The 19216-nt window shown below is 44.9% G+C and overlaps 1 protein-coding gene across 7 annotated transcripts in view; it reads right to left on the reverse strand.

The window, feature by feature from the left end:
• LOC116579380 (zinc finger protein 329) overlaps window positions 1-5851 on the reverse strand; it is a 54365-nt gene extending 48514 nt beyond the window's left edge. For 2 of the 7 annotated variants that reach the window (XM_032324714.1, XM_032324712.1), the window contains exon 1: window positions 5762-5826. Coding sequence is in view for 1 of the 7 variants with exons in the window: in XM_032324708.1 (XP_032180599.1) it covers window positions 5762-5800 (39 nt within the window). In the remaining 6 variants the exon portion in view is untranslated. Of the gene's footprint in view, window positions 1-5761 lie in introns of all 7 variants that reach the window. The other 5 variants (XM_032324718.1, XM_032324713.1, XM_032324717.1 and 2 more) reach the window with 5 other exon arrangements.
• Window positions 5852-19216: the final 13365 nt, after the last annotated feature.

Here is a 19216-nt window from a genome sequence, read left to right on the forward strand (position 1 = left end):
AACCTGCTTCCCCCTCTCTCTACCTGCCTCTTTGCCTACTTGTGACCTCTGTCTGTCAAATAAATAAATAAAACATTTTAAAACAAAAAAACAAACAAAAAATGGGGGCACCTACGTGGCTCAGTGGGTTAAGCCTCTGCCTTCAGCTCAGGTCATGATCTTAGGGTCCTGGGACTGAGCCCCGCATCTGGCTCTCTGCTCAGCAGGGAGCCTGCTTCCCCCTCCCCAACTCTGCCTGCCTCTCTGCCTACTTGTGATCTCTCTCTTTCTCTGTCAAATAAATAAATAAAATCTTTTTTTTAAAAAAACCCACAAATAAATGTCCAACAACTGAGGAATGGCTCAACAAAACACAGAAATCCACACAATGGAATACTGTTCAGCCACAAGAAGGAATTAATTACTAATAGATGGTCTAACAACATAGATGAACCTTAAAAACATTACGTCCGGTGAAAGAACGTTGACACAAAAGACTACATTTTATATGATCTCATGAAATGTCCAGAACAGACAATCCCATATAGACAGTGGTTGTGGTTGCCAAGAGCTGGGAGAAAAGGGGAATGATTACTAATGGGTACATGGTTTCTTGCTGGCCTAATGAAAACATTTTGGAATTACACAGTGGTGATGGTTGCACAACTTTGTGAATATACTAAAAACCACTGACTTGTGCACTTTGGATGAATCGTATGATATTATGAATTAAATCTCAATAAACCTGTAATAAGTAAATTTTCACCTTCAAGAATGATGCCAGTGATGCTAGACATAGTCTCTTCCACCCTGTAACAGAACTCTTGACCTTGATAGTACTTCCGGCAAGCATCTCAAAATCCGGGGAGGTGTTAGGTTGTTAGAAAGCTGCAGGCAGCCGGGAATAATAGATTTGCTACAAGGCTCAGGACCACATGATGTTCGAACACCCTGTGGACCAAAGTCCCTGCAGGTATCAACTCGGGATACCTTAGAACAGAACAATACTTCATGTACTACAAGACATTAAGAAAAAGGTGCCTTCATTCAAGAGAACCAAGCTAAAAAGAAATCAAGCTAATTCCCTGAATTTACGGACTCATTGCCTATTCTACATCTCCTTGACAAAAACTGGCCATTCCAACTATACCCTCCATCAATGAGGGCCTGAGGACCATAGTGAGATTACAGGGGAAAAAAAGAGAGAGAGAGAGAGACAGACAGACAGACCTAGGGCACCTGGGTGGCTCAGTCAGTTAAGCGTCTGCTTTTGGCTAAGGCCATGATCTCAGAATCCTGGGAACTGAGTCCCATATCGGGCTCCCTGCTTAACGGGATGGAGTCTGCTCCTCCCTCTACCCCTCCTTCTTGCTTGTGCTCTCTTTCTCATGCACTCTCTCTCTCTAATATATAAATAAAGTCTTTTTGGGGAAAAAAAAAAAAAAGAGCAAATGATCTCCAGTACACAGGAGGACATTAGAATAGGCTTTAGGGAAATAATATTAGGAAATTTAACATAGGAATTATACTGAATTTTGTTAATAAAGGTTGTCTTAAAAATATCTCAGGTTGGGGCATCTGTCTGGCTCAGAAGAACACGCCGACTCTTGATTCTAGTGTTGTGAGTCAAGCCACACACTGGGTGCAGAGATTACATAAATAAGTAAAACTTAAAAAAAAAAAATACTGGTGCGCCTGGGTGGCTCAGTAGGTTAAGCCTCTGCCTTTGGCTCGGGTCACGGTCTCAGGGTACTGGCATCGAGCCCCGCATCCGGCTCTCTGCTCAGCTGGGGGCCTGCTTCCCTTCTCTCTGCCTGCCTCTCTGGCTGCTTGTGATCTCTCTCTCTCTCTGTGAAATAAATAAATAAAATCTTTAAGAAAATAAATAAATAAATAAATAAATAAATATCTCAGATTATTGACTTCCTATATATTTATGCACTATTCCTTTTAGTAATATAATACAAAATTTATGCTGTAAAAAATTTACCTTGGTGCCATATACATAGTTTGGGGGTTCCGTTTCTCCCCAACTCTTCTTCTGACCCTGTCCTCAGATGTCTATCATACTACTTCTCTGAAGCCCCAGTACTCTCCCCAGCCTGTCCTTCTCTTCCCGTGGCCATCAAAGAAGGCAGTCTCCAAGGCCTTTCACACACTGAATGTTGCCCTAGCACAGGCTGAGACCTCAGGTCTCTGTCATAAATTGTCCTGATGCTGTTCCAGCCCAAATGACAAGGGGTGACGGATCCTCCACCTGTGACTAAGTTCCAACTCATCTCAACAGCCTGGGCTGCCTTAATGCATCTGTACTTAGAATCTGCTTTCAGCAAAGTAAAGTCTGTCTCCCTTTTCCATGCAATACAGCTGGTCTGGGTCCAACCCCAGCCCTCATAGTTCCAGCAGCATCCACATACACACCCCGTTCAGTTTCACTGAGGACAGTAACTTATTCCTGCCCTGTTTGTCTTAATTCAAACCTTCAGCACTGGACTGCTTCTTATGTCTTCTAAGATATTGTGCCCAAGCATTTAAATAAAGAAACACATATTTTTACACAAATGCCTTTCCTGTATTGTTTAACATTTTATTTATTTGAGAGAGTGAGTGAGAGAGAGCAAGAGAGCAGCTGGGGAGAAGCAGAAGGACAGGGAGAGTTAGACTCTTCACTGACAGGGAGCCCGATGATGGGCTCAATACTGGGACTAGAGGATCATGACCTGAGCCAAAGACAGATGCTTAACCCACTGAACCACCCAGGAGTCCCTGCCTTTCCTTTTATTGATTCTTTTCATGCATGTAAAACCTTAGCATTTTTAAGTTACATGGATGTTTAATATTATCTATAAAATTTCTTTTATACATATTCCAGAATAGTAAAACACACAGTGGAACCACATAGGGCTCCCTGCTCAGCAGAGAGCCTGCTTCTCTCTCCCCATCTCCCTGCTATTCTGCTTACTTGTGCTCTCCATTTCTGTCAAATAAATAAATAAAATCTTAAAAAAGAAAATAAAAATTTTATATATTTATTTGACAGAGGGAGAGAACGCATGGGCTCACAAGCAGGGGGAGCAGCAGCACAGGGAGAGGGAGAAGCAGGCTCCCTTCTGAGCAAGGAGCAGATGCTAGGCTGGGTTTAATGTCTGTCTGCCTTAGGCTCAGGTCATGATCCCAGGTCCCTGGGATGGAGCACTGTCAGGCTCCCTGCTCAGAGGGGAACCTACTTTTCCTTCTCCCTCTACCTATCTCCTCCACTCATGCTCTCTCCCCAATAAGTAAAATCTTTTTTTAAAAGATTTTATTTATTTGTATGAGAGAGAGAGAGAGAGCACATGCACGAGCACACAAGCAAGGGAGCGGCAGAGAGAGAGGGAGAAGCAGGCTCTCCACAGAGCAGCAGATCAATAACCCGCTTAATAAAGGGGCAAAGGTCTGAATTGGTAATTCTCCCAAGAAATATATAAATGGCCAAATAAACACTATGAAAAGATGCTCAACACCAGTAACTATTAGGAAATGCATATCAATACCACATTGAGCTACCGCTTCACATCCAGTAGGATAGCTGTAATAGGTTTCATCCCTAGGTTGTTATCCAAGAGAAATGAAAACACACATCTACCAAAAAATAAAAAATTTTAAAAAGCATACATCAGGGGCACCTGCGTGGCTCAGTGGGTTAAAGCCTCTGCCTTCGGCTCAGGTCATGATCCCAGGGTCCTGGGATCGAGCCCTGCATCCGGCTGTCTACTCCGCGGAGAGCCTGCTTCCTCCTCTCTCTCTCTGCCTGCCTCTCTGCCTACTTGTGATCTCTGTCTGTCAAATAAATAAATAAAGTCTTTAAAAAAATAAAAAAAAAGCATACATCAATCTTTACAGAAGCATTATTCACAATATCCAAAAAGTGGAAGCAACTCAAATGTCCATCTACTGATGAACTGATAAACAAAATGAGGTACACCAATTAACGAAACATTTCTCACCCATAAAAATAAGCTAGGTACTGATAGATGCTACTCTCCTACACAGATGATCCGTAAAAACATCATGCTAAGTCAAGGAAAGCCCCCCAAAGGACTATTTATTGAATGGTCATTTATTTGAAATGTCTAGAATAGGCAAATGCATAGAGACATAAAGTATATTAATTACTGTCTAGAGGTTGGAGGGATAAAAGATGAGGACTGACTGCTAATGGGCATAGGTTTTGTTTTTTGGGGGGTGATGAAAATATTTTAAAAATTGGGGGCACCTGGGTGGCTCAGTCGCTGGGCGTCTGCCTTTGGCTCAGGTCATGATCCCAGGGTCCTGAGACTGAGTTCTGCCTTGGGCTCCTTGCTCAGCGGGAAGACTGCTTCTCCCTCTCCCACTCCCCCTGCTTGTGAGCCCATGTGTTCTCTCCCTCTGTCGCTGTGTCTCTCCCAGATAAATGAATAAAATTTAAAAAAAAATTTAAAAATTGATAGCGATATATGCACAACCTAGTGAGTATACTTAAAAACACTGACTTGTATACCTTAAATGATGAATGGTATACAATATAAACTATATCTCAATAAAGCTCTTTTCTGGGGCGCCTGGGTGGCTCAGTGGGTTGGGTCTCTGCCTTTGGCTGGGGTCATGATCTCAGGGTCTTGGAATCGTGTTCCACGTTGGGCGCTCTGCTCAGCGGAGAGCCTCCCCCCTCCCCCTGCCCGCCTCTCTACCTACTTGTGATCTCTCTTCTGTCAAATAAATAAACAGAATCTTTTAAAAAGAAATAAAGCTCTTTTCTTTTTCTTTTTTTTTTCTTCCACGCGCCGCCCCAACCCCCGTTTTCTTTACTGGCAAAGAATAACGGGCCTTTCTGAGGTGACAGTAATTTTGATAAAGCTTTGGGTTCTATTTGTCAAAACTCATCCGGTGGTACAATGAAGATCTACGCATTTCACCGTTTCACTCTAAGTCAGTTTTGCCTCAAATTTTTCGAAGAGCAATAATAAGGTGCTTGAGGGGGGAGCTCAGTGAAATCTGCAACTCACTTTAAATGTTCCCCCAAAAGATGAATGGATGGTTGAAAAGACGGAAAGGGGAATACGTGGGATAAAGCAAGCAGAGCAGATCTTAACCCGCCGCAGGAAGTCGCACAAGACGTCAGCTTCTCTGTATGTACAAACACTTTCTCCACGAACCAGTGCGGGAAGAGGAGTCAGGAAAGCGAACGACACGAAGGAACAGTAAAGCCGGACACCCACGAAACGGGTGGGGAAACGCGGCCCAAGCTGGCTGGGCAGCTCTTAGGTGGAGGAAAACCGGGATCTCACCCCTGCGGGGCTCCGCGGGAAACAGCACAGTCCGCCGACGCAAGGTGGTCACTCGGGCCTGAGACCCAACGACCGGGACCCACCGGCTCCCGGCAGAAGCGCGGCCGGGCCAGGACATCCGGCAGCCCGGGCTGAACGGTCCCTGCGGAAGGACCGGCCGGATGCGAACGCGGAACCCCGGAGCGACCCGCAGGAAAGAACAGAAGCGTCCTCACCCCCGCCGGGTGCGTCCACACCCGCGGGAGACGTTGCGTCCTTCGTCGCCGGGGCAGTCGCGCCCGGGGCCGACCGGCGCCTCTGCTAGCCGGACGCGCCCACTGCCCTCGTGAAACCGCCCGCGGACGCGGACGCGCACGCACACGCCACACCAGGATTCGGCGGACCTCTCCCCGCCTCAGCACGCCCCGCTACATACACACATCACCTTCCCCAGGGAGTGTGAGGAACCGAGAGGTCCAGGGCACGGGGGTACTCACCTCAGGCGGGAAGGCAGACGAGCGCGAGGCAGCGGCCATGTTTGGGGCGGCTACGCGTGCGCGCGCCGGGACCCGGATGTGCGCGCCCAGGAGCCTCCGCGGCTGCGACCTCCGCGGGCCGTGGAAACGGGTGTGTGCGATGTGCCGCCGCTCGTGGACACCACGGCCGGTGTACCCCTCCACCTGAGCCCGGCGGGGCTGGAGGGGGTTGCGGACTAGGCCCCGGCCGCCCCGCGTCTGCACCTCGCTCATCCTTGACCCCAGCAGCGCCGGTCGGGGGAGAGAGTTCTCCGGCAGAGCCGTCCCTACTCCCTTTTTTACTTATTGAACCGAATATTTATTGAAATCAATACGGGCTCACGGGTAGTTTTTTTCTCCTATGGTTTTAATCCGACGCCATCATGATTGTGCAGCCTTATGTTTATTTACAGCATATTTTATAATTTTAAATAATGTAATTTAATTCTATAGTTATAATTTAATTAATACAACTTAATAATTTTAAAATAAACTCTATACCATAATAGGTACCATAATTCTATACCATATACTATAATTTATACCATAATTTTATACCATAATTTATCATTTATTTATAATTTGCCATTTACTAATTTATCCTTTATTAATTTATCATTTATTTCTGAGAAAGATAAGTTAAAAATTCAGGTAAGTACATCTCATTATTCGTTGACAATATAATTATTTTCCTTAGAACAAACTACACAATTTTGAATAAGACAGCTAAGTAAGGATTTTAGATAGAATATTAATAAAAATCAGTAAATACATTATGGAAAATATATGTTGGTAACAAGCAGAAAATATGCTTTGAAAAGAAATACTTGTTCTCAATTTTATGTACATATGTGTAATTATTTATTATGTGTAATTAATTCCACATGTGTAATTAATAATTCCAATAACAATTTAGATTGATGGCTAACCCACTGGATGGCTCAGTAGGTTAGGCCTCTACCTTCTACACAGGTCATGATCTCAGGGTCTTGGTATCGAGACCCACATTGGGCTCTCTGCTCAGCAAGGAGCCTGCTTCCCCCTCTCCCTCTGCCTGCCTCTCTGCCTACTTGTGATCTCTATCTGTCAAATAAATAAATAAAATCTTTTAAAAAAGAAAGAAAGAAAGTAATACTCATATTCCCACCATCCAGCAGTAACATTGGGGAAGAATGTGCGAGACCCCAGAGTAGCCCCAGCAGGGTTTGAGGCTCAGGATCCTAGGTCGGGATCCTCCAGCACAGCCTGGGAAAGCATGAGGAGACTCAGAATCTCCACCAATGTATTTTTTTATTCTAAAGGGCAAAACAGTACCTTGACAATGGAGAAAACTGGCAGGCACCACCTTAACCATCACTTCAATGGAATTCTTGTTAAAAAATGCATTGTCTCAATCTAATCAAGAAAAGCACCAAAGCCAAACTGAGCGACATTACCAAAAATAACTGAGCAGTACTATGTAGAAGGATCAGGGTCATGAAAGCGAAGGAAAGACGAAAGAATTGTCACCAATTGGAAAAGACTAAGGAGATACCACAAATAAATGCAATGTGGGATCCTGGAAAAAAGTGGACGTTTGGGGAAAAACAGAATTCAAGTTTGTACTTCAGTCATTAACAGTGAACCAGTGGTCATTTCTTAGTTGTTTATTTTATTTTTAGACTTTTATTTGAGAGAGAGAGCATAAGCAGGGGGAGCAGCAGGCAGAGGGAGAGGGAGAAGCAGGCCCTGGCTGAGGAGAGCCTGAAATAGGCTCCATCCCTGAACTGCTCAGGAGATCAGGACATGAGCAGAAGGCAGATGCTTAACTGAGTCACTCAGGTGCCCCACCTAGTTGTTGTTTTTCAAGTTATTTCTACACCCAACATGGGGGACTCAGACTCAACCTTGAGAGCAGGAGTTGCGAACTCTTGCCACTAGAGCCATCCAGGCACCCTGGTAGTTTCCTCAGTTCGGTAAGTATGTCATGGCTACCTAAAATGTTAGCATTAGGGGAAGCTGGTGAAAGCTCTATGAAAGTCTATTATTTGCAGCTTTTCTATGTTAAAAAGAAAACCACAGGGGAACCTGGCTGGCTCAGTCAGTGGAGCATGTGACTCTTGATCTTGAATTTGTGAGTTTCAGCCGCACTATGGAAGTAGAGATTACTTAATAAAAATGTTTTAAGGGGCGCCTGGGTGGCTCAGTGGATTAAGCCACTGCCTTCAGCTCAGGTCATGATCCCAGGGTCCTGGGATCGAGCCCCGCATCGGGCTCTCTGCTCAGCGGGGAGCCTGCTTCCTCCTCTCTCTCTGCCTGCCTCTCTGCCTACTTGTGATCTCTGTCTGTCAAATAAATAAATAAAATAAATAAATTTTAAAAAATAAATAAATAAAAATGTTTTAAAAAAGAAAACCGCAGGCCCCAAATGGTATTACTTAGGCCAAGCCACCAAACCAGGACTTAATACCTAAACTAAACTGCACTCCAGTCTCCCTCAGAAATGCAGTGCTAGGGGGCGCCTGGCTGGTTCAGTGGGTTAAGGCCTCTGCCTTCTCGGGTCATGATCTCAGGGTCCTCTGATCGAGCCCTGCATTGGGCTCTCTGCTCAGCGGGGAGCCTGCTTCCCTTCCTCTTTCTCTGCCTGCCTCTCTGCCTACCTGTGATCTCTCTGTCAAATAAATAAATAAATATCTTAAAAAAAAAAAAAAAATGCAGTACTAATCCATTGTCAGGACCAAAAGGACTGATCAGCACCAAAAAGGTAATCTGTCACAAGGGCCCTTTTCATTCCCCAAAGGAAAGTGAATCCACCTAATAAGACCTAAGACCCGGGGTGCCTGGGTGGCTCAGTGGGTTAAGCCGCTGCCTTCGGCTCAGGTTATGATCTCAGGGTCCTGGGATCGAGTCCCGCATCGGGCTCTCTGCTCGGTGAGGAGTCTGCTTCCTCCTCTCTCTCTCTCTGCCTGCCTCTCTGCCTACTTGTGATCTCTGTCTAATAAATAAACAAAATCTTAAAAAAAAAAGTTTAAAAAATATTTTTTCTCGTTGCTTTCAATATTCACCCTTCCTTCCTTTTTTTTTTTTTTTTTGACAGATGGCAGTTTTCCGCAGTTTGATTATCATATATCTGGGCAGGGCATAGTTTTCTGTTGGGGATGACTGAAATTCCTGATTTTGTAAATTTGTGCCTTTTACCAAATATGGGGAGTTTGTAGCCATTATTTCTTTTTTGTTTTAAGATAAATTGATAATTGCTAATTATATAATAAGATAAATTGATAATTTTTTAAGATAAGTTGATAATTGATAATTTTTTAAAAGATAAATTGATAATTGCAACAACTGGTTCATCTCAGGATTGGCATCCAGGTCTTTTCCTTTAAGTGTTGGTCATTGTTCACTTGCCTGGTTCTCTTTATGTCAAATAATTTGCATTGTGTCCTGGATATTTTGAATATTATGTGATAAGACTCTGGGATTTGTTAAAATCAGCTTGAAAATGTTGAATTTTTGTTTTATCAGCAATCAACCCAGCTAGGTTTAAAGTATAAGTTCTGCTTCATTTTCAGCAGATGATGGTTCCAATGTCAGTTCAGTTTTGTTTTATTTTATTTTATTTGAGGGAGACAGGGAGAGCAAGAACTGAGGTGGGGGGCGCAGAAGGAGAGGGGAAACAGATTTCATGCTGAGTAGGGAGCTACTGTGGGGCTCTATTCCAGGACCCTGAGATCGAGACCTGAGCAGAAGCTGGAGGCTTAATCAACTGAGCCACCCAGTTGTCCCCCAGTGTCAGCTGTTTTAGTTCTGGTATGGTGTGTGGGTCTACCTGACATATGCATCACTCAGAGTTATTCTAGAATTTTGGTGGTGGCTTATATTTTAATTCTCAAACCCTTTCCTTTTGGCTTTTTCAATATTTGCTCACGAGGGTGAGGCCAGGATTTATGTCATTTCAGAAATGGATTTCAGGATGCTCTTCTTCAGCTCTCTCCTTACCAGGATCCCCCCTGCCCCCCACACACACTTGGGCACCCAGCAGCTCTTTTCCTAGTTTCTCTGGCCAGAAATTTGGGTTTTTTTTTTTTTTTAAAGATTTATTTATTTATTTATTTGACAGACAGAGATCACAAGCAGGCAGAGAGGCAGGCAGAGAGAGAGAGGAGGAAGCAGGCTCCCCGCTGAGCAGAGAGCCCGATGTGGGACTCGATCCCAGGACCCTGAGACCACGACCCGAGCCAAAGGCAGAGGCTTAACCCTCTGAGCCACCCAGGCGCCCCGAAATTTGGGGTTCTTTAAGAGTTCAGTTCTGTCCACTGGAGCCACCATTTGGGTATAGCAGTGAGGAAAACAACAGAAAAAGTAATAGAGATTTCCCCCACTACTGTCTTCAGACAGTAGTGGCCTTTTTTGGTTTCTCTGGCCAGAGAGACAAGTTTCTCTGTTTTAGCCCCTGTGCTATTATGCAGTTCCATCCAACGGGGTATGGTTTCCAGGCAATTGGTGGGTGAAAAGAGTAAGAAAAAATTAACAGAAATCCCCTGAAACTCTTTGGTCAAGTACGGTTTCTCTTACTGGCCCTCTGGCTAGAAATATGGAGGTGGGGGAAGGGTCCTGGAGTTTTGCTCTTTGTGCGTACGGTATAGTTCCAGGATTTGGCCTGCTCTTGTGTCAAAACTAGGAGAAAATGTAGGGGGAGAAAATACAAACCACACCTCTATTACATACATATCATCATTCAAGTTTTTATTTTGGTCCCCAATCTACCCGCTGTTGTTTACTTTTCAGAGTTCTTAAGTAGCTGGGTTTTTTTGTTTGGTTGTTTTTAAGATTTTATTTATTTGACAGAGAGAGAGGGAAGGAGGCTCTCTGCTGAGAGAGAGCCTGATGTGGGGCTCGATCCCAGGACCCTGAGATCATGACCTGAGCCGAAGGCAGAGGCTTAACCCACTGAGCCACCCAGGTCCCCCTTAAGTAGCTATTTTTGAACTCTATTCAGAGATTTCATTTATAGTCAATTGGAGAGGTAGGCTGTAATTGGCTTACACCAGCTTGACCAGCACCAGAAACTATATGCAATTTTAGAACAAAACTGTAGAAACAGAAAGCAGGTCAGGATTGCAAGCATCTTGGGTGAAGAGAGGGAATCAACTAAAAGGGTCACAGGGCACTTTTGAAGTAATGGAAACGTTCTCTATATTGGTTGTGTTGACCATTATAGAATTGCATACATTTCTCAGAACACAATCAACATAAAACGGGTACATTTTATTGTTCATAAATTATATCTCAATGGTGGTAATTAAAAAACAGGATACTAAATCCCACCTACCAGAATGGCTAAAATAAAAATGATTAATAGTATCTTTGCATTGGCAAGAATGTAGTGCAACTGGAACTTTCATATACTACTTGCAGGAGTATAAGTTAGTAGAAGTACTTTGGAAGACTGGCAGCATCTACTAAAGCTGAACAGGACAACCTGTCACCCAGCAATTCCACTCTGAGGCATAGTCTCAATCAGAAAGGCATACGAAGCGGCGCCTGAGTGGCTCAGTGGGTTAAGCTGCTGCCTTCGGCTTGGGTCATGATCTCTGGTCCTGGGATCGAGTACCGCATCGGGCTCTCCACTCAGCAGGGAGCCTGCTTCCCTTCCTCTCTCTCTGCCTGCCTCTCTGCTTACTTGTGATCTCTTTCTGTCAAATTAATAAATAAAACCTTAAGAAAAAAAAATACACTCATCTTTAAAAAAAAAAAGGGGGGGGCATATGAAGATGCGACTAAAGCTATATGCAAGAATGTCCCTAACAGTAGTTTCATAAAGGTCCCAAAGTATAATCAACCCAAATACCTACCAGTGGTAGAATGAACTGAATCTGGCATTTTCATACAGCGGGATATGAGACCAAATAAACCACTGCTTACTCAAGCAAAGGATGTCTTTAAAACACAGTGTTGGGCAAAAGAAGGCAAAAAGAATACGTACTTAACTCCATTTATGCAAAGTTCAAAAACTGCCAAAAGGAATCCATGGCAATAGAAATCAGGATAGTGTTTGTAAACCTTCGGAGGAGAGATGATATTGACTGGAATGAAACAGAAAGGAAGCATCTTGGGGGCACGTTAGTATTTTATTTTGGGGGGCGCCTGGGTGGCTCAGTGGGTTAAAGCCTCTGCCTTTGGCTCAGGTCACTATCCCAGGGTCCTGGAATGGAGCCAGGCATCAGGCTCTCTGCTCAGCAGGGAGCCTGCTACCCCTGTGTCTCTGCCTGCCTCTCTGCCTACTTGTGATCTCTGTTAAATAAAATCTTTAAAAAATATTTTTTATTTTTGATTTGTGTATTTGTGCTAACTCCTTCCAGAATTGAGAAAAGGCCTCCCAGAGGCCAGGCCAGGGACCCTGGAGGACACAGAAAAGGAGGTTCTCTTCCAGAGGGAAGAAGCAGGGCAAACAAAATAAAACAAACCCCGCCTAATCACTAAACTCTACCTCTGAAACTAATAATACACTATATATTGATTTTAAATTAAAACAAACAAACAAAAGTCTCCTCTGTGGTCAGGACAGGATTTTTAAAGAGCCGTACACTGGAATCTGCCTTTTCCATTGAGAATTCGGTCCCTGTTCACCACTGTACATGGGGAATGGGGGTGGGGCTCAGAACTTGCCCCTTAGCTTCAAGGTCAGTGGATCCCAAGGACTCTAGCGCCCTCAGCAGTCTCTTGTGACTGGACAGGAACTGAACTACCCCCTGGGAGGGGAGCGCAGTATGTATGGGATGTACAGATATACACGGGCCAGACAGGGTCTGCTCCAGTGCCTCCCCTCCTCCAGAATACGGACGTCTTGCTGGGAAGCGAGGTTGGATCTGCGAAAGGCTCTGTTCAGACAGCGTATCTGGGAGAAGACACCCCAGTGACAGCCAGCAGCAGCCACCTGGCCCCACTGAAGCCACCCGCGACCCTGCCCGGGGTCCTCCCGGCAGCCCCACCGCCGCCTCAGCCCTAGCGCTAATCGCGCAGCTTTCCCACCAACAGCAAGATAGACGCCAGGGTCTCCACCACTTCCCAGTCGCAACGCTACCGCCCACCCCAGCCGGAGCAGGTGCACCCGCTTCCGGTTCTCCGCTACGCGTGCGTACTCCACCGCCGCCTACATCTCCCAGAGGCGGAGGGACGCGGCGCAACGCCTTTTCCTGTAGGTTGCATTGGCTGCGGCGGCGGCGCCCTCTATTGGCGATAAGAGGAGACGACAGCGGATCCTGGAATGTTAAGATCCTCGGGGCGTTCACGAAGGATTCCGATCGCGAGGCTCTAAGGTGACCCCACAAGTAAAAGGGAAACTCATCTGCTGAGTTCAGCCTCGAGCACAGGCCAACAAGAGCCTGAAATCCACCGCAGCCTCATTGGATTCCCCTTGGCCGACTACACGCGGAGCACCCAGCCGGCCTGTAGGGGCGGTAGAGACCTTTTTCTGGTGACTGAAATGTACTTCGGGCTCTTACTATTTTTAATATAAGGAAAAGTCAGTGGCTTGGAGACGATCTGTCTAGAAACGAATGAGGGGTAACTCCCTCAGCCAGAGATATGTGAACCTCAGAAAATATTGCATTTATTGGATTTACTTTTCCTCAACATTCTGTTTACAACATTTTCGGATATTCAGATAACGAGATTGTGTGAGCAGCCGTGTACCCTGCTCCTAAATTAGACAATATACGTTTGACAATGTATTTTATCACTGTACACATCTGATAATAATCAAATGGGATTAAGAGTGACTGGATTTAAACAGACACAACCTGTGCCTCAGATTAGCACAGATGCTTCCCAGCTCCCTAACCCAAGTAAAAAGACCCCAGCTCTCTAAGACTTACCATCATCTGCAAATCAGAGTAATTAGAAAACTGTGAGAAGACTATACTGCTCATACCTGTGCGCTCGACGCACACTAAACCCTCAATGTAAATTCACTATTGTTTAATTACTAAGGTCTTTTAAAGAAGAACTTCTAGAAGTGCAACTCCTAAATGCCGGGGGGATATATATATAAATAAATATATATATATATAAAAAAATATATATATATATATATATTTTTTTTACAGAGACATAGCGAGAGAGGGTACACAAGCAGGGGGAGTGGGAGAAGGAGAAGAACGCCTCCCGTTGAACCGTGAGCCAGACGCTGGCTCCATCCCACCACCCCAGGATCACAACCTGAGCTGAAGGCAGACGCTTAAGGACTGAGCCACCCAGGCACCCCATAGCATAGTATAAACATTTTAAATACTTTCATGTTTTATGAAATCTCCCTTCATACTTTTCACACCCACATTGGCCAACAGGTGTTTCTGAAGTCAGGTCTTTGGGACCAACAATAGAAATGGGGGGGGGGGGCGCCTGGGTGGCTCAGTGGGTTAAAGCCTCTGCCTTTGGCCCAGGTCGTGATCCCAAAGTCCCGGGATCTAGCCCCACATTGGTCTCTCTGCTCAGTGGGGAGCCTGCTTCCCTTCCTCTCTCTGCTTGCCTGTCAACCTGTGGTCTCTGTCTGTCAAATAAATAAATAAAATCTTTAAAAAAAGAATAGAAAGAAATGAGGCGGGACCAGAAATCAAAGGCAAGGATATATTGGGGTGACAGCTCAAATGAAGGAAGACAGCACTGACACACGACAACTAAATTCACCAGTCCTAGCTGTGGAGAGGCCCTGCTTATATAAAGTGCCGCCCTGCTAGGTCTCCTCCTCAGGCCCAATATGCTAACGGTGGAAAGGGGGGAAATGATGCATTCTGATTGGTAGATACTGGCAGTCAACTCAGGCAACTCGTTGGTGCTTTTTGGAGTCAGGGTCCTCTGTTTTAACTCTGGGTTGTATCTGGGGTTGGTCATATCCTGGCTGCACCCCGGTTCTGCTCTTTGGTAGAAGCGCCTAACAGTAACAAAGCGCCCAGGTACACAGCGTTTTTCACCTGGACTTGCGCCTGTTTCTATTGTTGCTCTTGCTGTATAACAAGCTACCGTAAATTTAATAGCTTAAAACAACATGCGTTTATTTTCTCATTGCTCCTGTGAGTCAGAAGTCTGGCAAGGCTTAGCTGGGTCCTCTGTCTTCGGGTCTCCAAAGGTAGCAGTCAAGGTGGCAGCGGGCTGCATTCTCATCAATAAACTTAATGTGTAAGAACCTGCTTCCAAGCTCATTCAGATTGTGACTAAATGCATTTCCTTGCAGCTGTAGAGCTCACAGCAGCTTGCCTCTTCCAAGCCAGCAGGAGAGTGACCTGGGCACCTGGTTGGTACAGTAGGTTAAGTGTCTGCCTTAGGTTCAAGTCGTGATCCCAGTTTCCTAGGATGGAGTCCCGCATCTGCCTCTCTGCTCAGCGGGGAGCCTGCTTCTCTCTCCCTCTGCCTGCTGCTCTGCCTACTTGCGATCTTTCTTTCTGTGTCAAATAAATAAATAAAATCTTTAAAAAAAATGGATAGAGTCTCTTAACACTCTTTTCAAGACTTCACACTGGCCAAATCAGGCCGACCCACAAGAATCTCCCATTTGATTCAATTAAATCAACTAATCTGTAACCTTAATTGCATCTTTCAAATCCCGTCGTCTTTCATACAAGCTAAACTACTCATGGTGTCACATCATTAGTTTCTGTTTTATCCTCCTGTAATTTCCACTCCCTTCCCTATTCTACCTGCCTCAAATGGGTTAGTGGGGAATAACACCGATGAGAGACAAAAAGACTAAAAAGGGGAGGAAGCACTCTGTGACCACAGTGCCGCCCAGCAGTGTGCTCCAGAGAAGAGACTGCTGGTTACAGGAGCGTCATGTTAAATGTAAACATTCAGGCTTTTGGAACATGGTCTTACTCGCTTAGTGGCCAGGGCTGCTAGGAAAGGAGCATGACCTTGGCTCCTGGAGGAACTCACTGCTTATGATGGCAGGCCCCTCCTTAAAGGGGAACTCTGGCAGCAGCCAAACCAAGTGTCTATCCGTGGCACCTTCTCCTCTGTTGATACAGGTGTGCCTTTTTGTTTTTTTTTTAAGATTTTATTTATTTATTTGACAGAGATCACAGGTAGGCAGAGAGGCAGACAGAGAGAGAGGGGAAGAAGGCTCCCCACTGAGCAGAGAGCCCAATAATTCGGGGCTTGATCCCAGAACCCTGAAATCATGACCTCAGCTGAAGGCAGAGGTCTAATCCACTGAGCCACCCAGGTGCCCCACAGGTGTTCCTTTTAAGACTAGATTCCTTCATTCAGTTCACAAGGCCATGCCCCTCGGCTACGGCAGTTCTAGCCCCTTGGTGTGTGTGGCCTCTGATCTTTCAATTCCTAGACATCCTAGATTTCCATGAGGCACAGAAATCACAGTACCCAGGGTCAAAACTATCTTTAGGGGACCACAAAAATGGTATTTTGGGGGGTGACTAGGTGGCTCAGTTGGTTGAGCATCTGCCTTTGGCTCAGGTCATGATCTCAGGATCCTGGGATCAAGCCCCACATCGGGCTCCCTGCTCAGCAGGAAGCCAGCTTCTCCCTCTCCCCTCCCCCTGCTTGTGTTCCCTCTCTTGCTGTGTCTCTCTCTGTCAAATAAATAAATAATATCTTTTTTTTTTTTAAAAAAGATAGCCAACTATATTAGGCCTGGATGCTGCAAGTTTGCTGACTCCTAGCTTAAAACACCAAACATTTGATATTGTCACAGTTTCTGTGGGTCAGGAATTTAGGAGCAACTTAACTGGGTGATTCTTCCTCAAGGTCTCTCATGAGGCTATAATCAAGATATTGTCTGGGGCTGTGGTCATGTGAGGCTTAACTGTAATGGAGGATACATTTTACAAGTTTTTTTTTTTTAATTTATTTATTTGTCAGAGAGAGAGGGAGAGAGAGCAAGCACAGGCAGACAGAATGGCAGGCAGAGGCAGAGGGAGAAGCAGGCTCCCTGCCAAGCAAGGAGCCCGATGTGGGACTCGATCCCAGGACGCTGGGATCATGACCTGAGCCGAAGGCAGCTGCCTAACCAACTGAGCCACCCAGGCGTCCCACATTTTACAAGTTTATTTATGTAGTTGTTGGCAAGAGACCTTAGATCATCATTGCTTGAGCCTCTGTACATGGCTGCTTGAGTGTCCTCATAACATTCCTCCAGAATGAGGAGAGAGAGAGAAACAAGTCAAGACTAAAGCCACAGTGTCTTTTACAATCTACTCTTGGAAGGGATGTACCATCACTTCTACCACATTCTATGAGTTACACAGACCAATCCTGGCACAGTGCAGGAGGAGGGAACCACAGGACAGTGTGAATTCCAGGAATGGGGGATCACCAGAGGCCATCTTGGAAGCTGCCTACAACAAAGCATTTATTTATTTTCCTTCTACTTGATCTCTTGTGAAACATAGTACTTATCAGGAAACACTGATTCAGGACAGAGGCTGCAATAATAATGAATTTGGGGGAAAAGCTGATTAGAACTTGACCCTTCTTCCACTATGCAATGATATCAGAGAAGTCATACGCAAGAGAGATCATATAAATGTAATGAATGTAGAGAAGCTCAAACAGAGCTCAACCCTTTTAACTGAGAGCAAATTCACTCAGGAGACAAACTTCACAAATGTGTTGAGTGTGGGAGACTTTTCACTGAGAAATACTGCCTTTCATAGGTTTCAGAATTCATACAGGATAAAAACCTTATAAATGTATAAACACCAATGAGCCATTACTCAGTACGAGAGAATTTATACTTAAAGAAAACTTTATATTTGCAGTAAGTTCAGGAAATAATTTTCAAGGATGGACTGCTTTACTCTACAACTAATAATTTATAAAGAAGGGAAACACTACAATGCAATCGTTCAGGAAAAATTTCATGCTTTTCTCATTCTTTTCTCAACACCACAGAATTCACACTGGAGAGAAACCTATGGAGATACTCATTGTAGAAAAGGCTTTAAACATAGCACTTATGTTGCTATATCAGAGAACTCATACTGGGAAACCCCCTGTATATGTAATCAATGTGGACCAGCCTTCAGGAGGTGTTCTCACTTTTTCAACACAAGAGGACTCATACTAGAGAACACTATGAATAGAGTCAATGTTGGCAGGCTTTCAACTATGGCTTTAACCTTAGTTGACCCTGGGAAATTCATACAGATTTGAGAAACTCATTGATTGTAATCAATATGGAAAAGCTGTTAGTTGGAGTTCCATTTCATTTAACATCAGACATAAACCACAAAGGAGGCAGAATCCACAAAGTGACAGAGGAAGAGGCCATGGGCCAAGGAATGCACGAAGTCTCTACAATGGAAAGGACAAGGAAACGGATTCTCCCCTACAGCCTCTGAAAGGACTGCAAATGTCTTCATTTTAGCCCATTAAGACCCATTTGGCCTTTTTTTTTTATTTTAGAGAGAGGAGAGAAAGAGAGAACACAAGTGGGGGGAGGGACAGAGGCAGAGGGAGAAGCAGACTCCCCCCTGATCAGGGAGCCAGATGTGGGGTTTGATTCCAGAACCCTGCATATCATGACCTGGGCCAAAGGCAGGTGCTTGACTGAGTCACTCAGGCACTCATATTTTGGTCTTCTGACCTCCAGAGCTTTGGATGAAAAATTTGTGTTGTTTTAGGCCACTAAATTTGTCGTAATTTGTTAAAGTAGCACAGGAAACAAATATACCCCCCGATGCCGATATTTTCAGCCAAATGTTGTATGGCTCCATGTAGTGCTTGAAACTGTGATAACCACTTTGAGACCATGGGGACACAAGCCTTAGGAATAACCAAGACAGTACACTACAAGGGACAGTACCTGGCTAAAGGTGATAGTCGAGTCCAGGAACTATCCCTGGAAGCCCTTTGCCTCTGGATTATGCAGTGTCAGATAATGAATGGTGGCATATTCTGTTACCTGGAAGAGAAAACCCACAAATTTCTTTATTGTAACCCTTTCTCACTCCCAACCAGCTTCTGCTTTCAAGGCTCTTCCTTAGTCATGCTGAACCATGATTTAGGGAGAGAAGTAGCTATCATAGGTAATCAAGTTCTGCAGGCTCAGGTTGACCGGTGCTCATTTGATTTAGAGCCAATCCTCAGGAGGTGGACACCCCACAAAGAGCACAAATCCACCGCAATCAGCAGGAAGGGCCAATCCTCTCAGCTGCAGTCTCACAGGCATAGCCAAGGGGCTACAGAGAAGGCAGAGAGACATTTCAGAGATCCAAAGGTACTAGGTGAAAACACAGAGCAGCTCCAGGCCGAGATGGTGGCTTGATCAAATTACACATACACACATGGGTAGTCTCTCCCTCATGTCTCTTTTCATAGTAGGTGACATAAGAATGCTTGAAACAAACCATATGCCTTTATCTAAAAATGTGCCAACTTGCTGAACCATAAAATGAGTCTCCCACCACCACCATAAAAAATGTTCTGTGATGGGGCACCTAG

This window comes from Mustela erminea, chromosome 19 (assembly GCF_009829155.1).
Source record: "Mustela erminea isolate mMusErm1 chromosome 19, mMusErm1.Pri, whole genome shotgun sequence".
Classification (NCBI taxonomy): domain Eukaryota; kingdom Metazoa; phylum Chordata; class Mammalia; order Carnivora; family Mustelidae; genus Mustela; species Mustela erminea.